The 16,290-nt window shown below is 51.6% G+C and overlaps 7 protein-coding genes across 7 annotated transcripts; 4 read left to right on the top strand and 3 right to left on the bottom strand.

Annotated features, from left to right (window-relative positions):
• Positions 1-1,932: 1,932 nt before the first annotated feature.
• Positions 1,933-4,329, top strand: K460DRAFT_381776 (glycosyltransferase family 62 protein; the record flags this gene model as incomplete). The annotated part of the gene is made up of 6 exons (XM_040935377.1): positions 1,933-2,116; positions 2,363-2,714; positions 2,801-3,426; positions 3,478-3,537; positions 3,587-3,667; positions 3,726-4,329. The coding sequence occupies 6 exons, from the start codon at positions 1,933-1,935 to the stop codon at positions 4,007-4,009; spliced, it is 1,587 nt and encodes a 528-aa protein (XP_040792442.1). The 3' UTR covers positions 4,010-4,329.
• K460DRAFT_360730 (uncharacterized protein) lies at positions 4,239-6,508 on the bottom strand. The gene is made up of 2 exons (XM_040932323.1): positions 4,903-6,508; positions 4,239-4,852 (listed from the first exon to the last, which is right to left on the bottom strand). The coding sequence occupies exons 1-2, from the start codon at positions 6,037-6,039 to the stop codon at positions 4,661-4,663; spliced, it is 1,329 nt and encodes a 442-aa protein (XP_040792443.1). The 5' UTR covers positions 6,040-6,508; the 3' UTR covers positions 4,239-4,660.
• A 352-nt stretch (positions 6,509-6,860) lies between these two features.
• Positions 6,861-8,522, top strand: K460DRAFT_399985 (acetyl-CoA synthetase-like protein; the record flags this gene model as incomplete). The annotated part of the gene is made up of 3 exons (XM_040936281.1): positions 6,861-8,300; positions 8,357-8,376; positions 8,438-8,522. 3 exons carry the CDS (start codon positions 6,861-6,863, stop codon positions 8,520-8,522), a joined length of 1,545 nt encoding a protein of 514 aa, XP_040792444.1.
• A 1,259-nt stretch (positions 8,523-9,781) lies between these two features.
• K460DRAFT_360732 (uncharacterized protein) lies at positions 9,782-11,186 on the top strand. Its single transcript, XM_040932324.1, has one exon. It carries the CDS (start codon positions 9,922-9,924, stop codon positions 11,035-11,037), a length of 1,116 nt encoding a protein of 371 aa, XP_040792445.1. The 5' UTR covers positions 9,782-9,921; the 3' UTR covers positions 11,038-11,186.
• Positions 11,187-11,434: 248 nt separating this feature from the next.
• K460DRAFT_326187 (NAD(P)-binding protein) lies at positions 11,435-12,676 on the bottom strand (the record flags this gene model as incomplete). The annotated part of the gene is made up of 4 exons (XM_040930616.1): positions 11,435-11,836; positions 11,901-11,936; positions 11,991-12,128; positions 12,188-12,676. 4 exons carry the CDS (start codon positions 12,674-12,676, stop codon positions 11,492-11,494), a joined length of 1,008 nt encoding a protein of 335 aa, XP_040792446.1. The 3' UTR covers positions 11,435-11,491.
• Positions 12,677-13,470: 794 nt separating this feature from the next.
• Positions 13,471-14,640, top strand: K460DRAFT_360733 (uncharacterized protein). The gene has a single exon (XM_040932325.1). The coding sequence runs from the start codon at positions 13,558-13,560 to the stop codon at positions 14,449-14,451; it is 894 nt and encodes a 297-aa protein (XP_040792447.1). The 5' UTR covers positions 13,471-13,557; the 3' UTR covers positions 14,452-14,640.
• Positions 14,641-15,191: 551 nt separating this feature from the next.
• K460DRAFT_350021 (kinase-like protein) lies at positions 15,192-16,217 on the bottom strand (the record flags this gene model as incomplete). The annotated part of the gene is made up of 1 exon (XM_040931470.1): positions 15,192-16,217. The coding sequence occupies one exon, from the start codon at positions 16,215-16,217 to the stop codon at positions 15,192-15,194; it is 1,026 nt and encodes a 341-aa protein (XP_040792448.1).
• Between the last annotated feature and the right edge of the window lie 73 nt (positions 16,218-16,290).

Here is a 16,290-nt window from a genome sequence, read left to right on the forward strand (position 1 = left end):
GCACATTTGCGCCAAACCCACTCATGTCTCATCATGACAGCGGGTAGCTACTGCAAGAACGTGTTGTAACTTGGGTCTGGATCGTGGATCGAAGCTTATTTCAATCACTACCTAGCATTTGTACTCGCGTACTGCATGAAGGCTTCCTACGACTCACACGAACCAAGGCAACCTGCATGAAGTCATTCTACTTACTCGTCTGGGGAGTGTCAAGGTTCTTGGCCGTTTCTCGCTTCGATTCTGGAGGAGACTGGTCTGCAACTCGCCACACTATCTCCACATGGCCTGACATGTTTTGCTTTTGAGCTCAACGTCTTTTGCAATACTCTGATTGAGTTAGAACCTGTCCAGCTCTCGGCAGTGATGCCCGGTGTTTGAGATAGCTGCAGCTCCCCATTCGCTTTTTTCTGAAAATGGATAGCGCTCAACGCTCTCCGGTGATACTTGCATATACTTGCACCCGCCCAATTCATCTCTTCCGCACATGGTCCTTGCTGAATGGTCACCGGTTCAAGCTTCTTTTCTTGAGCTCCGAGCAATGCAAAGGAGACAAGAAGGAAGGCATGTACGTAGCCAAGGGCCACCCATTGGACGACACGCGTGGCACCAGGGTCCAACGAATCAAAACATCTACTCGGTATGCTAAGATCGATTGGCAACCATCCATTCTTCCGCAGACGCTCTGCTCAAGGTGCCGTCGACGTAGCCGCCTGTTGGCGGAATAACTACATCTACCCATGAAGCGAACGGCTGGAAGTACTAAAAAGCCAGTATCGTCACGATGCAGTATGTTTCAGCTGTCTGCCGCTGCTACCTGTCACTTCTGAGCAAGATTCCTGAATAGCCCGAGAAACAGCACTACAATCAACTAATGGTTGCGCATATATGCACCCGCGTACTCGTAGAAATTGGGAGAGTCCAGGGCTTGCAGCTCGTATCGTTCCTAGCAACGGGGACGTGGGTGCCGTTCCCCGTGGAGCATGGGTTAGCGGGAAGCTGCAGCACAGAAGGCGTAGCATAACCGGTGAGAAGTGAAACTGAGCGAATGGGTCCGAAAAGTTGGCTCGATGGGATTCGACGTTGACGTTGATGATTACTCCTGGCAAAAAAACGTAACTTAATCTAAGAGCTATAGCGAGAGGTCACATTTGTTTTTACAAGAACAGGACATTACTGAACTGCTGGCGCCTGAGCACAGGCAACATGGTGAGCGCTGGCCTCCCGATCTCTCCGTTGCTTTGACGAATGTGTAGATGCACGGTACGGAAGCATGGAGCTCAGCCCAAGTGAGTTGTCAAGTCCTGTTCCAACGGCTTTCAATGCTTCCCGGTATCTCCAGGGCTGTCTCGTATACTATACTCACAACAAAAAGAGCTGAAGATGTCTAGCCTATCGCATTTGTCGCATCATGTCGTCCCCTGATCCCTATCGAATATGGTGCACATTCCAGCCACCTCTTGGGCCCTAGTTGTTTCCGTCTTGCAACGGGACATGCCATGATTGCAGCACACTGTGGTAAGGATCCACTGCCACTGGCCCGTTATGGTCGGTCAATCAATGCGTGCAGGCATATGCCCCTTCCTTGTGCCATCGTCTTCCTCAGCCTTCGGAGTCTCTTCCGAGCCCTCAGCAGGGCTGAGACATGGCTAAAGCCACGGGTACACAGCAAGGCTGCTCGCACATTCGCTGGAAGCTCAATGCGATGCATGTCTTGTAGGCGGTCCGATACCGTGAGACGCCGCTAATTGCGGGCTGAGGACCTAGGTTCCTAAACGCTGTAATGACGTAGAAGTTGACATTCGGCGTTCGCAGATAGAGAGTTCGGTCCTATTTACCCCCCACAAGGAGCGTGACAATGCCAGTGGAGATTCAACCTTGGTGGCATACTCGACGTCAACGGCTGTGGCGCAGGACTAACGCGGGGAAGTGTCCATGGTGCCGCGATCAGCGAATCGCTTTCCCGCGCGTCGCGAGCAGGGGCTGCTAGACGCGACTTTGCCATCAATTGCGCCCGAGTTGTTTGTTTGTTTGTTGACCATGGCCGAACGAACAACTCCTCACAGGATACGGCGCAGCACTACCAATCGCCCGACGGTGAATGCGATAATCCCAAGCTGTTAGAATTTCCAGAGGCATCGTCTTCACTGGACGGACCTGTCGCGGGTGGGATACAATTGCGGGTCAGGACAGTAGTTTCGACTTGTTACCAATTGCACCTGCCTGTCCTTCACCCGTTGCGCTTTCCTCCTCACGATCCCCGCTAGAAAACACGCTTTCACGACCTGTCCACCTAGGCAGTCTGTCGCTTCCGCAATCGCGCCTTCACGACACCACCCAACCTGGGCACCTAGCTCCACCGTAGTTTGCGCTCCGGCACTCAACGCCCCCAAGCTGGCGATCACACACGTACCATCATCACCCCTCCATGCGCAGCGAGAAGTGAACCACTCGAATTACGTCAGGGCGCGCAGTTCGTCAGTGCGTATTTCGCAGAGCAGAGGGGAGGGGGAGGAGAAGGAGCACGCGGGTGGATTTAGATTCAACATGCTGGTCGGCAAAGGATACTCTTGGAAGGCTGCCAAAGCTCGACTACCGCCACCGCGGCACGTCATACATACAGTACGGAGTGCAAGATTTCTTTTGCCATTGGCTCTCATCACGGCAATCATACTGCTATGGCGCTCAATGGGGCCGGCTGCTGGAGAGATGCAGAGGTATGAACATGCATACAGCTGCACCTGGATTGCTTCATGGGCTATGAATGTGCAACATCACAGCAAATGCTGACTACCAATCCCAGGTTCTACTGCTGGGGCCCTTCCAAGCCACCGATGCTCATGACGCCAAACGAAATGGTAGAATGGCACGCCCACCTCAACACCCCCGTGGTATTCAACCACCACAAACCGATTGAAGTGAACAGGAGCGACATCGAGCACGTCAACCTCAACCTCATCAAATCTACCCCCGACGCCGTCCGGAACCAAGAGCGTGTCTTGATCCTGACTCCTCTCCGAGACGCTTCCTCCTACCTCGCGACACACTTCGACCTCCTGTCCCAACTCACATATCCGCACGAGCTCATCGATCTAGCGTTTCTAGTCGGTGATACCACGGACGAAACAATGGCTATGCTAGCAACCGAGCTCGAGAGAGTGCAGACTAACCCCGAAGTCGCCTTTCGGTCCGCTATGATTGTGGAGAAGGACTTTGGTGTCGTCCTTGCCCAGACTGTGGAGGAGAGACATCGTTTCGAAGCACAAGGTCCAAGGAGGAAAGCCATGGCCAGAGCGAGAAACTATCTTCTGGCAACTGCGCTGAAGCCGGAGCACAGCTGGGTGTATTGGAGGGATGTGGACATTACGGATAGTCCGGCGAAGATTATCGAGGACTTTGTGGCGCATGATAGAGATGTGCTTGTTCCAAGTGAGTATGGTTAGGAATGAAGAGTCTGAATGTGGTACTGACATGGTATAGACATCTGGTTTCACAGATACAGGGAAGAGAACGGCAAGATGGTCGACATCGAAGGTCGATGTACGTTTCATACCTACTGTCTTTAGGCTTCGTCGCTAACCTAGATCAGTCGACTACAACTCCTGGCAAGAATCTCCCGAAGGTCTCAAACTCGCTGCCTCTCTTGATAAAAACATCATTCTCGCAGAAGGTACCCGACCCTTATCATTTCCTATCCTCTATGCTCTACACCTACTAACACATCTCAGGCTACAAACAGTTCCCCACAAACCGTCGCTACATGGCACTAATCGGCGACTACCGCGCAAGCAAAGACGAGGAAATGCCTCTCGACGGCATCGGCGGCGTCAACATCATCGTGAAAGCAGACGTGCACCGTTCAGGGATCAACTTCCCATGCTATGCGTTTGAGAATCAAGCGGAGACGGAGGGATTTGCAAAGATGGCGAAGAGAGCGGGGTATGGAGTTTATGGGCTGCCAAATTATGTAGTTTGGCATATTGATACATTCGAGGAGCCTGGAAATCTTTAGTGGTCTGGAGCAGGATGAGAAGACACGGTATGATCATGAACTCTACTTTTGTCTGTCAAAGTGGAGAAAAGTAATAGGCATCTACTGGAGTTTGGCGTGTCACATTACATTTAGAAGGCACTGGGCATCTGGCGACAGATGGGCGTTTCTGCATGTGAGTCTCAAGAAGAGATTTGTACATATGATATGAAGCATATGAAGAGATGACGGATGAATGGTTGGCCTGGGAACTGAAGTGTTCCATCTCTACAATTCGAATCCCATTTCTGCTCCTCTACGCTTGTTCACAGCTTGTTTTCCGCTACACAAAAACATGTGGGCAACTATCGTTGTATTTGTAATTCTAGCAGAAACATGTGCTACTTGAATGAGTGTTACTACAAGCATGACTTGGAACTGCGGAATGGGGCCAGAAGTGTTTAGCTTCCGAGACGGGAGCCCTTCCACTAGTTCTAGTAAACTCGCATTTGAACACTCATACATGCTTGGACACCTCGACATGACGAAGTAGTGCCAGAAGTTTACTTCTCTGAGACGGAGCGCCTCCATACCTTCCAAAGTATAATGTTACATCGTATCGTTACTCATCCCGCCAAGGGAAATATGACTCGCGTGCATTACACATGCCAACACGACCAGGGTGACGGGGCCCTAATGATCATATATGCCAGCATGGAACTTGCGCTCATCGTAGTACCTCGCACGGATCTTCCTACCTCTGAACTCCCACCCTTCATCGAATCGATTGACAGCGTTGAGAGCGCTCAGGACGGACTTGAACTGGATGTAAACCACGCCGTCGTCGTTGTTCTCGTCAAGCTGAACATGCTCGACCGGACCAAACTAGAACCACAATGAGCAACCGGGCCAATGAAGAATACAAGAGCTCTTACCTTGGCGCTGAAAGCTTCGCCCATGTCCTGTCGAATACCGCCATCGTTACGGTCAGCGTTGGCACCCCAATCGACGCCTTCGACGCATCCCCAGGTGACGACAACGCAGGACTCCTCGCCAAACTGCCCAGGTTCGTCTTTCTGCGTCCGCATGCCACCACGCACGTCCCAGACTTGCTGAGACTTGACTTTGCCTCCCTCGTCGTCCAGGGTGCTGGCACCTTGTGGCACTTTCCGCATCTTCACTTCGAGATGAGTGACGACGCCGTCGTTGTTTTTACCCAGACCTTGACCTTTCTTGTAACCCATCTTGGCCATCATTGCTTCTGCCTTGCTGATCTTAGGACGCTTCGCGGGGCGCTCATCGTAGTCTGGTTCGTTGTTGGCGTCTGCCATCGGTACATCAGGACGATCGTAGCGAACTGGCGGGGCTGAGATGGTCGCATTGGCATAGCGAACCGGGGGCGCGGAGATGGTTGCACCTGCGTACGATGTCGGCGGAGGAGGTGGAGGTGGAGCGAAGTCATCCGTAACCGAGGGTGGAGGAGGAAACGTGTGCGAGGGCTCTGGGGGTGGCGGGGGTGGTGCGCTGTACTGCATGGCTGGCGGAGGCGGAGGAGGGGTGCCTTGCTGTTGTTGTAAGAGATGCATGCGACGAGCATAAGCATCTTCTCCAGACTGATCAGGTGGAGGAGCAGTAGGGTCGGCGTAGGAGGGTGGAGGGGCAAACGATGGCATTGAAGCAAACGTAGGTGGCTTAGCGCTTGATGAAGATAGCGGTCGAGATCCGTCGGACGCTTTGGCTTGTGCAAGGAGTTTCATCTGGGCGGTAGCCTCTCGCAAGATATCACCAAACGCTTCTTTTTTACGTCGATAACCCCCGCTGGCTCTGTAGGCCCTCAGGTTCGAGTATCGCTCGGGTTTATGCGGGGCATGAGGATTCCACCGTCCAAACTGCCTCTCGAACTTCTTCTGCTCCTTCTTTTTCTGCCTCTCTTCGTAGTTGCGCTGCCTCTTCTCTTCCATGATGGCAGCGTCGTCGTCTGCGGTGCTCCGGTACCAGTCAATGCCATGCTGCTGCGTCGTGGTGGTGGCCGGCGCCGGATCGGAGGAAGAGGCTGACGATACCACAGGCATGAGGGGCTTCTTGACGGTTGCACCAGCTTTCTTCGCTTGGGGGCGTTTGATATTGTGTGGGTTGTGAAAAGCTACACGTTCACATAAGTCGTGTTTCAAGCTGGTGTGGAGCAAATCAAGTAGATACCAGGTGCTTTCTTCTGCTGCTCGGCTTTTGCCTGCTCCTCCGTGTACTTGACAGGCGCAGCCGAGGCGACAGTTGCTGAGGCATAAGGATTTGGGAGACTCTTCTGCGAATATGGATTCGGAAGGCCATATGGATTGGGCAGGCCTTGCGGCTTCTGAGAGGCCATGTTAGCTTAGCAAGAGGTGCTGCGCCGAATGAAACAAGGCAACTGCTGCTGCACGCCGCTGCGAGAAATCTGCTGCTAGCTGAAAACGAGTTTAAGAAGGCAAGAGGTAGCAGTACGACTGCAAAGAAGAAGTAACAAATGCCAGCCGCGTCGAGACGTGCAGGTGTTGTGGTGGATGGTCTGGAAGTGGCAGGAGCCGTCCCCAGGTCGGGAACCGCGTCCGTTTGTGCCTCCCCCACGCTAACGCTAAGCCTCACCACGTGACCTCATGCAGGGTCCGCATCCATGGATCGCGTCATGCCATGCTACCAACGAAAAAGGCTTGGGCCGATGGGCCGATAACCATCATTTCATTTTGTCTAGGTGCACCTGAGGCTCTGGTGTGAGTAATAAACCAATAGACATTGCATTTCGGCGTTTTAGAAGCATCCAAGGTATCTAGGAACCCAATTGACCACACAATGGCTCGAGAGACTGACCTTGCCAGTACTAGTCATCTCTTATCTTCGATAATACAGTACCGTCACCATGTCTCCAACCACCTTGGAGAACGCCTTCTCGAAGGACTCCTCATCGACCGCCGTCATCATCCCCGGCAGTCCTGCCCTGACTGTCTCCTACCAGAAACTCGCGGCAGACGTGAAGGCCTTCCAGCAGCAGTTGGCCAGGGTTGGTGTGGGCGCCGAAGCCGCCGTATCCATTGCGCTACCGAACACCTACGAGTTCATCGTGTCGTTCATCGCGGCGTCGTGGCAGAGAGCGATCGCTGCTCCTCTGAATCCAGCCTACAAACAGGCCGAATTCGAATTCTACATTGACGACCTCAGCTCCGCGATCGCCTTGGTCCCCAAGGGCGCTTTTGCGCAGGACGCCGCGGCTGTAAGAGCTGCAAGGAAATACAATGCAGCTATTGCAGAATGCTACTACAATGGCAGGGAGGTTGTTTTGGATGTAAAGGAGACTGGGAAATTAGCTGGTAAAGCTGTGCCGCTCCAGACTGCACAACCAGACGATGTCGCCCTGGTACTACACACCAGCGGCACCACTGGACGACCCAAGGCTGTGCCACTTACGCATCGCAACCTCTTGCGTACCATGAAGAACATCCAGGGAACCTATCAGTTGACGCCCAACGATCGCACCATGCTGGTTATGCCTCTCTTCCACGTGCACGGTCTGCTTGCTGGTTTCCTTGCCCCATTGGCTTCTGGGGGTTCAGTCGTTGTGCCGCACAAGTTCTCGGCTTCAGAGTTTTGGAGAGACTTCAATGAGCATAAGGCTAATTGGTACACGGCGGTACCTACCATCCATCAAATCTTGCTCAAGAATCCGCCTCCAAATCCGAAGCCGGAAATCCGCTTCATCAGATCATGTTCGTCCCCGCTCTCGCCGAAAACGTTCCACGAGCTTGAGAACGCCTTTGGCGCCCCAGTATTGGAAGCGTACGCTATGACCGAGGCTTCGCATCAGATGACGAGTAATCCCCTTCCTCCCGGCCAACGTAAGCCCGGGAGCGTCGGTCTTGGTCAAGGCGTCGAGGTGAAGATCCTCGACGATGCTGGCAAGGAGGTGCCACAAGGCAAAGAGGCTGAGATCTGCATCCGTGGCGAGAACGTTACGAAAGGCTACCTCAATAACCCCTCTGCCAATGCGTCTTCTTTTACTAATGATGGCTTTTTCCGTACCGGCGATCAGGGCAAGAAGGACACCGAGGGCTACGTTATCATTACCGGCAGGATCAAGGAGTTGATCAATAAAGGGGGAGAGAAGATCAGCCCGATTGAGCTCGACAATGTCATCGCACAAAACCCCGCTGTATCCGAGGCCGTGAGCTTCGCGATCGAGGATGAGATGTATGGCCAGGACGTTGGCCTTGCGGTTGTAGTCAAAGAAGGTCACAAGCTGACTGCGGGGGAGCTGAAGGCTTGGCTGACCGAACGGATCTCCAAGTTTAAGATCCCTAAAAAGGTATGTCTGTGTCCAATCAACTTCATTGTCGTGCAACCTATTCTAACAGCTTGCAGATCTTCTTTACTCACAACATGTACGTAAGGTCTTTTGGACAAGCCATTTTCGAGACAGATGCACTGACAGCCCACACTCAGGCCCAAAACCGCCACGGGGAAGATCCAGAGACGCGTCGTCGCCGAAGCCATGCTGAAGCAAGAACAGCCCAAAGCCAAGCTTTAGTGTTTTTCGCATTGCCGTACAAATTTGTTTTGCTCTATAATATGTTACTTCTTGGGGACGACCGACGAAGTCCCTGCCTAGAAAATCCTGATGGTGTATCGATAGATTGGATAGATGGACACAACCACTTGCGCACACATTCATCGTTTTCTCATACCGTACTGCACACATCCTCCCTCTTCCTCCCTCACAGTATGCGGGGCTGATGGCGCAACACCTCCCCAATCGCACGCTGCTCTTGGCTCCACGACACTGACTCAGATTTCGACCCCACGGACACGACTAACGCGCAAACAGATACCGTCCGCAGACTCAGACTTGCTCATGTCAAAATTTCCAGTTTACGAGCACAGATGACCATCTGTTTTACTTGTCTTGCGCTTTTTTCACTCAAATCGACCCCGCAACCTAATGGCGTTTGCTTCTTCGGGCACGTTCTGTCCATGTTCGGTGTGGCGCCTGCTGAAGCGACCTTTGCGAGTATAGCTCAGCGGAGTAGGCTGAGGCTGTACGCCTTTCGGCCCCCTGTATGCTGTGCCTTGAGGATTTGTTTGCTCTGCAGCGTGTGTAAGGACGCTTTCGCGATATATTTAGACATCTGCCAGGCAGGCAGTCTGCACTGCCTTCGTCTTCTCAATGTCCTCATCCGCGTAGCTTATCATCTACATTCTGCTTCTCTATCTATTCTCTCTTATCCTTGTCTTCGGGGCGGACTTCGCGATATTCTATTCCGTGGTTCAGCGACATCGCTGTTTAATCAGATGGGTTCTATTGGATCTTCTTTCACTTCCATCGATGAGCTGCACACATAGCCCAACCAGGTAGCCCACCAACATCATCCTCACGCATCATTGCTCAGATTGTACAACCAACGGACGAGAATATTATGCAATGCACCCCGCAATCGAAGGCTACACAAAATATGCTTGTCGGACTTGATTCCTCGGCCACCACTTCGTCGACTCGCTCCAAATCCAGCAACAGACCCGATAGCTCCAAGAACGACAGCAAAATAATGCCTCGCAACTTTGATTACTCGTATCCTAATACCAGTGACAGTAGTACGCCTGTCTCGACGAGGTCGTCGATTAGCAATGAATCTAACATTTCATCGTCGAGCTCGTCGGTGTCGATGCCGAAGCATTCACGTATGAAGTCCAGCCTGAAGGCCTCACAGTCTGTGGGGACAAGCCTCAACAGGAGATTATCACCACCTACAGTACGGTTTGCGGATCCAGAACCATTACCCAAGTCACATACATGGCCAGTACCGAGACCGAAAACACTCGGGCAACCAGAGCTAGGGAGCAATAGAGTTCCGAACCCACTGCTACAGTTCCAACACCATCGCAAGCCATCTTCATCGAGTTCTGTCTCGAGTTTAGGAACAAGATGCACTATGAGCCCCCTACCCTACGCAGTACCGCCTCCGCCAGGCAATTCAAGCCCGTCAGACGCATCGAATAGGACTATGCAGAACCGAATAGATACTCCCGTATCTGCACCTGCACCTCCACATGCGCAAGATTTCAGTTGGTCCAAAGTTCCCCTCCCATCTCACTTCTCGTCCCCAGGTCTCGCTTCGGCTTCTCGCGTGTCGTCGTACCAGTCCACCATCTCGAACCTCTCAGCGCAATCCGAGCCTATTGTACTCTCAACAAATACTCTGATCAACACAACTTCTCCAGGCCAGTACAATCCTCTCCATCACTACCAACCCTGCATGTACCCATCATGCACATCTCACTACACACTCGCTCATACTGGCCCAACGTACTATCTTCCTCAAGGCCCTTATTCGCTAGCCAGGCTCCACGGATACTGTCACCAACATGCTACTCGAGAATGGAAGGAGACAAATGCGATGTGTAAGAGCGAGTGGGAGTGTCTGAGGCAGAATGCCGGGCGAAAGACGCTAGGGTCAATAGCTGCAGAATTCGAAATCTTCCTCGAAGGGTTGAAGGAAGAAAGAGGACTTGAGGACGGGACCTTGTTTAGAAAGCAGAAGATACGGGTATCGGGTGTCGCGCAGCCAGTCCTCCAAAGCCACAACAGCGCCAAAGGGAAAGCTAGACAAGATGAGGAAGGCGACTCGGCCTGGGACTGGCGCTACTCTCCTCGCCCTTGCATTACCTCTTCCTGTCTCTCCCCACCTTATTCACCGTACGCGAACGATTTATACGCCTTCTACCACACCCGACAACCCTCGACATTCCTTCCGCTTCGGGTCCTGTGTCCTACCTGTTCCAAAGCCGAAGTCGAGATGTTCGCGGAGAGGGTTACGGAGAAGTGGTCAAGCAGGTGTGGTTGGGATAAGACAGAGTGGAATGGATGGTTCAGCAATGTGGTCAGGGATCGCGAGATGGAGGGTGAGTTTTGGGAGGCGACACAGGGGAGAGCTGTCAAGGCGCGTGGGCCTGTGCAGTTGGTTGAGAAGGTCGAGGAGGAAGAAGAAGAAGGGAAGAAAGGGAAAAGGTCGATCTTAAGGAAGTTGTTTAGCAGTATGACTGTGTGAAGTGTCCATGTGATTGGGTTTCTAGTATGGGGAGGTGGCTCCTTGATCGTGTTTAGCCAATTTTTCTGCTGAAGGCACTTACGCAGTATTTAAAGAGAATGCAATTGGTAGCGATCGACGATTCTTGACATCAGATCTTCTACCAGCACTTCATCATTTACTTTCAAGGCATATTCAAAACCAAAGCTGTGAATAATGTGATCGAGTACTCCTTCTTTAGGCACGGAGATGGAAGCATGATTAGATGGACACGATAGACATAAGCGAATCGATGCTATCGGAGTTATTGAGCTAGTAACCCGATTATCATTCCTAACTCCATGTAGTTTCCATACCCAAACCTGTGTCCAAGATCGTATGTCATGGCTCACGCAATGTTCTCATTTTCAAGAGTGCGCTTGTGAGATGGCCACCCATGCAATAGAACGCGACGCGAGGGAGACGAAGCTGCAGCTCAGATCTTCCTCTTCTTGCTCGCATGTCCGTCGTGTCCGTTCTCCCCACCCTTAGGTAAGAAGCTCGCAGCGTAGACCTTGAAGAACTCTGTGGGCTCTTGAGGATGGTTGCCCGTGACATTGACGAAGGCAGATGTAGAGATGTAATTCGTCTTGCCTTCACGGACGAGGCTATAGTACTCTAGTAGGTACTGCAGCTCACTAGGATCGGAGTCGCTCTGCGCTTTGAGGACCTTCTTGGCTTCAGCCACGCTAATGTCTTCGAATTCCATAGAGACGCCAAGAGCCTTGGATGCATTGGCTGCGAGTTCGGAGCCAGTGCACAGCAAGGGGCCAGTGCAAATCTATGAACGCGGAGGTAAAGAGTTATTGTATGTTTCTTGCGGGGCTCACACATGGAGCTCTTACCATAAGTTGCCCGCGGTGGCGGTCGTCAAAGCCTTTCTAAAGCATACAATTAGTGAGGTTCATGATAATGGTCAATTTGGGGTTGTGTACCTCGCCTTGACCGGTAAGCACATGCACAGCGAGTTGAGCGACATCTCCAAGGGCGACTGGGGCCATGAGGTGCGATTGACCAATGGGGATGGGAAGGATGCCATCCTTCTGAGCCTGTGGTGCGTAGAGGAGTAGGTTCTATAAGCATATCAATAACTGATGATTATGCTGGGCAGGCTTCACCTCACTCAACATACTTCAGCGAAATATCCAGCGCGAATGATGCACGGTGAGTGGCCCGTCGAAGTGTTGCCGTCCCCCTTCGCAGCCATGACCAAGCACTCAAGATCGATGAACTCGCGCAGATGAGGCTGCTTCTCGCGCTCAGCTACATCTGCTCCCGCAGCCGAGATGAACAAGATGTTGGGCACATTGGCCTTCTTGGTTGCGTTGATGAGCTCAACGGTGACGTCGAACTTCTCCTTATGCGTGGGTGGGATGAGGCATACAGTGTCGCAACCGGAATCCTTGAGCGTCTTGACCATCTCGCGCTCGCGGCCGGGCGTATGTGGGATGATCTTCGCGCCCAGATTGTTTAACTCTTTAGCTTTATGACTAGCAGGGTGTAGGCACAGAACGCTGACGGAGTCGACTTTGCTCTTGAATTCGTTACTCGTCAGGATGAGCTCGGCGATGAGGAAGCCAGTATGGCCATCGCCTGCCGTGATGCAGATGTTGCGAGTCATATTGGCTATTATTCGCTTTTGATGTTTCTTACCAGATGGTTGACGATTCAGTGTTGTGGTGTTGTTCGTGTTGTTAATGGGAAGGTGAAGCAATCGCAACTACTAAGTATTGGTACCTGAGATTGCTCCTGGCCACATGGAGTCATCGTGACGTTAGATGGCTGTGCGTTCGTAGCGCGTCGGCAAACGACACCGAAAGCGGGCTCGCGTAGTGAAGAAGTAAATTCCCGGGTGGTGAAGGAGCCATATTGCCCAATAAGGCCTAGCCAGGCACACATTAGGCGATCATCCATAGTCTGGGGTTGCGGGGGACAGGGTCCATGATGTATGATGCCGCGGAAGACGTTAGGTGCAAGGGATGCAATGGTGTATACAATGAGCGGGACTTGTGATACTCTGGCTAGATTTAAACCTCCGTGTGCGACCGCAAACAAGTCCGGCGGTAAGCATGTCGTCGTGCTCTACATTGGGCGTACCAAACAATGTCTGCCGTGGACTCCGTAGCAAGCCTTCCTACATAAAGGTGGGTACTACTTTCTCATCTTGCAAAGGAACCAAGCTGACAAGCTCGTAGCATTATTGTTTTATTAGCTGGTGTGAAGCCGTTGCCCATAGGTGTGGCCAGGTGCCCAAGTGGCGCGAAGGGGTTTAGTCGCGGGGATACCATACACGCTAGCCAGATTTGTCACAAGCCTAGGAAATGACCCACCCAGGCGCACGCCAGGGCAGAGTGGATCAACCCCTGACTCTGTGCCCAGGTGTCAGGAGGATTGGTGGTCGAAGCTTGGCCCATAGCGATCTCGTCCACCATCTCGGAATTGCCGCTGTAGTGATCCTATCAATCTCAGCAACTCTCATTCTACACCCCGCAAGTTCCCGCAATGCGAGGGAGGACAGCGATCGCAACAACGATCCTTTTCGTCGTCATCATTTGCCTCTTCATATCCGCACCCAAATCCTGGAGGACCGGAGCATCACCACCCAGTGTCACCGGCCACTACCCATATGTCAAGCCAAGTCCGCTCCCATGGAATCCACCTAGCTCCAAGGAACCCTCAGGTGAGGCTCAGGCGGATCGTCTAATCGTCAAAGTAATGCTCGAAGATGAAGACGCTTTGTGGATAGACTCACTATTCCCTACCTGGCGGAAAGAGCTCGTGACCATTGACAAAAGATTCTCAAAATTGCACAAGGGTGGAAACAGAGTGGATAAGGGACGGATAGCAAGTCATTATCTTATCTGGATTATTGAAAATTACAAAAACCTACCCGAGACTGTGGTCTTTCTACCTCCGGATCAACACACCCAACAGACTTCGCAATCGGTCATCTGGACATCAAGCGGCTCCAACCTAAAAACCAACATATCCAACCTCCAAATTGCGTTTATTCAATCCTCTGGCTTCGCCAATCTTCATTGCCCCACCCCATCAAGATGCGCCGATTTAATCCTCCCCTTTCGCTCCCCACCCAACGAATTTCGCACCCTGGAAGTCGCCATGCCAAAAGTCTGGCAAGGCATTTTTGGTAACACTACTGTACCAGAGCAACTTGCTACGGCGCCTGGCGCTGAATTCGCCGTCAGCAAGACGCAAGTGCAGAAGAGGAGTCTTGATGAGTACTTGAAGTTCTGGACGTGGTTGCACAGGACGCCTATGGATGATGATACGGCGGGTTTGGTGTTTGAGCACCTCTGGCATGTCATCTTTGGGAGAGATGCGGTGTTTTGCCCAGAGGAGAAGCAGTGCGAGTGTGAAGTCTACGGGAAATGCTAGACGTCCAAAGAGAAGAGAGACGAAAGATCTGATACTGGAACCCAGGTACATAGGGCGTCCGATATCGGGCGGTGTTAATACATGTAATTCATTACTCTCGAAGCTCGTAGTACCTCTTGATATTATTGTTGTGTTCATGAGGTGTTGAAGAGGTAAGACTTCTTGGATTAATCTAAATAGCAAACGTGGATGTCCTACTTCTGATCACCTTGTATAAAGCCAAACCAAAATCATGGAGAGCCTATTGTATTTTCTCCATGACTAACCTTTTTCCTCGAATCGGAGAAGAGATCGAGCAACAAGAAAGAGGATTTTGATGAAAGAACGAGCAAAGCCACATCCAGCGCGACAATAGGAAGCCTGCCTGATAGTAGGCAATTGAAGGATACTTCCGCTTTTATTCAATAGTAATGCGCCGAAACCGGGCTAGTCCCTCGTTACTTGAGAGGACGATAACTACAATTGTTACATACAGATTAAGGAGGGACGTTTGCATACGTCCTCGAGTTGTGAAAGTTACATGTTATTTTGCCAAAAGGGTGATGCTCGTTCATCGAGTTTTTCCCATCATAGACCCGCTTACGCTGTTCCTACACACGAAGAAAAGAGAGTGACGAGAAAGATCATGAATACAGAAACAAATAGAAACAAACAAGTTCGTAGGTCAGGGAGTGACAAACCATTTAGCGAGAGAAAAAAAAACGTAGAATCCAGAACCAAGAGCTTCCGTATCTTTGATTCTACTGGGTCGCTCCAGTGATCTTCACCATCTCGAAACTGGAGCATTCGGAGTCCGACTCGTAAGCTGGGACTTGTGCAGTAGACATACTAGGCACCATAAGAGAGTTGGGTTGTTGGTAGTCGAAGGGAGGACTTTCGCCGGTGTCGAGATGGCTCAGCTGTTCGACCAGTTCCCCAGCTGTGACTCGCTTCTTCGAATCGATCTCTAGGAGTCTTGGGAGGACGTCTGCAATGTCCTTCAAATCGCCGGTGCAGCAAGCTGACATATCTCTCAGCTTTTGTATCACAACCTCTCGTATCTGGACCTTTGCATTCCTGCTTTCCTCAATGTAGCAAAATCCTTCGTCGTATATACCTCCTGGCTTCACTTGACATAGACGAGCGCTACGGAACTGTACTAGTGCTTCGTAGCCTTCCATGAACCATACAAGTAACTCAAGATAGACACAGCCGAGAGACCATAAGTCGTACGGTCGGGATATCTTTTCATCCTGTAAGTACTCCGGCGCTCGATAATTCGGTGTACTCTTTTTGTTGTCGGTACGCCAACTATCCCGTTTTTGGCCGCTGACGGACTTGACAAGATCACGGACGTTGGCGCACGAGAAGTCTGAAAGACGGAGCCAGTACTGTTTCTTACCATTCTGGTCGTAGATGAAAACCAGAATGTTGTCGGGCTTAATGTCGTGGATGTATCCCGTGCGCGACGACGGTTGCTGCGGTATACTGAGTAGGTTGGGGTTAGGACCTGACACGGCCATCTCCTGATTATGGATGAGAGACAAAGCGCCAGCCAGACCGTAAAGCTGTCTCGCGAGATCTGGCGCGGAAAAGGAGGGAATATCAGTGGGATTGTTACGCGCCTTCATGAACTTTTCTAGGTCATCATCTGCCTTCTCGTATATCATATGATATTTTGAGCTGAACGTAAAGCTTGCTAGGCATTTCAGGAGATGCGAATGGGTGAGGTTTGCCATTGCTAAGTGAAATTCCGGCTCGCGGACACCAGGCGGGGTGACTTTCATGGCAAATGTATTCTTCGTGCTCGCTCCCTGATATTGTTTGTTAGCCTATACAATGCGTTTTTGGAGCCTTGTT

Source organism: Cucurbitaria berberidis, assembly GCF_010015615.1.
Source record: "Cucurbitaria berberidis CBS 394.84 unplaced genomic scaffold K460scaffold_1, whole genome shotgun sequence".
NCBI classification, from domain to species: Eukaryota; Fungi; Ascomycota; class Dothideomycetes; order Pleosporales; family Cucurbitariaceae; genus Cucurbitaria; species Cucurbitaria berberidis.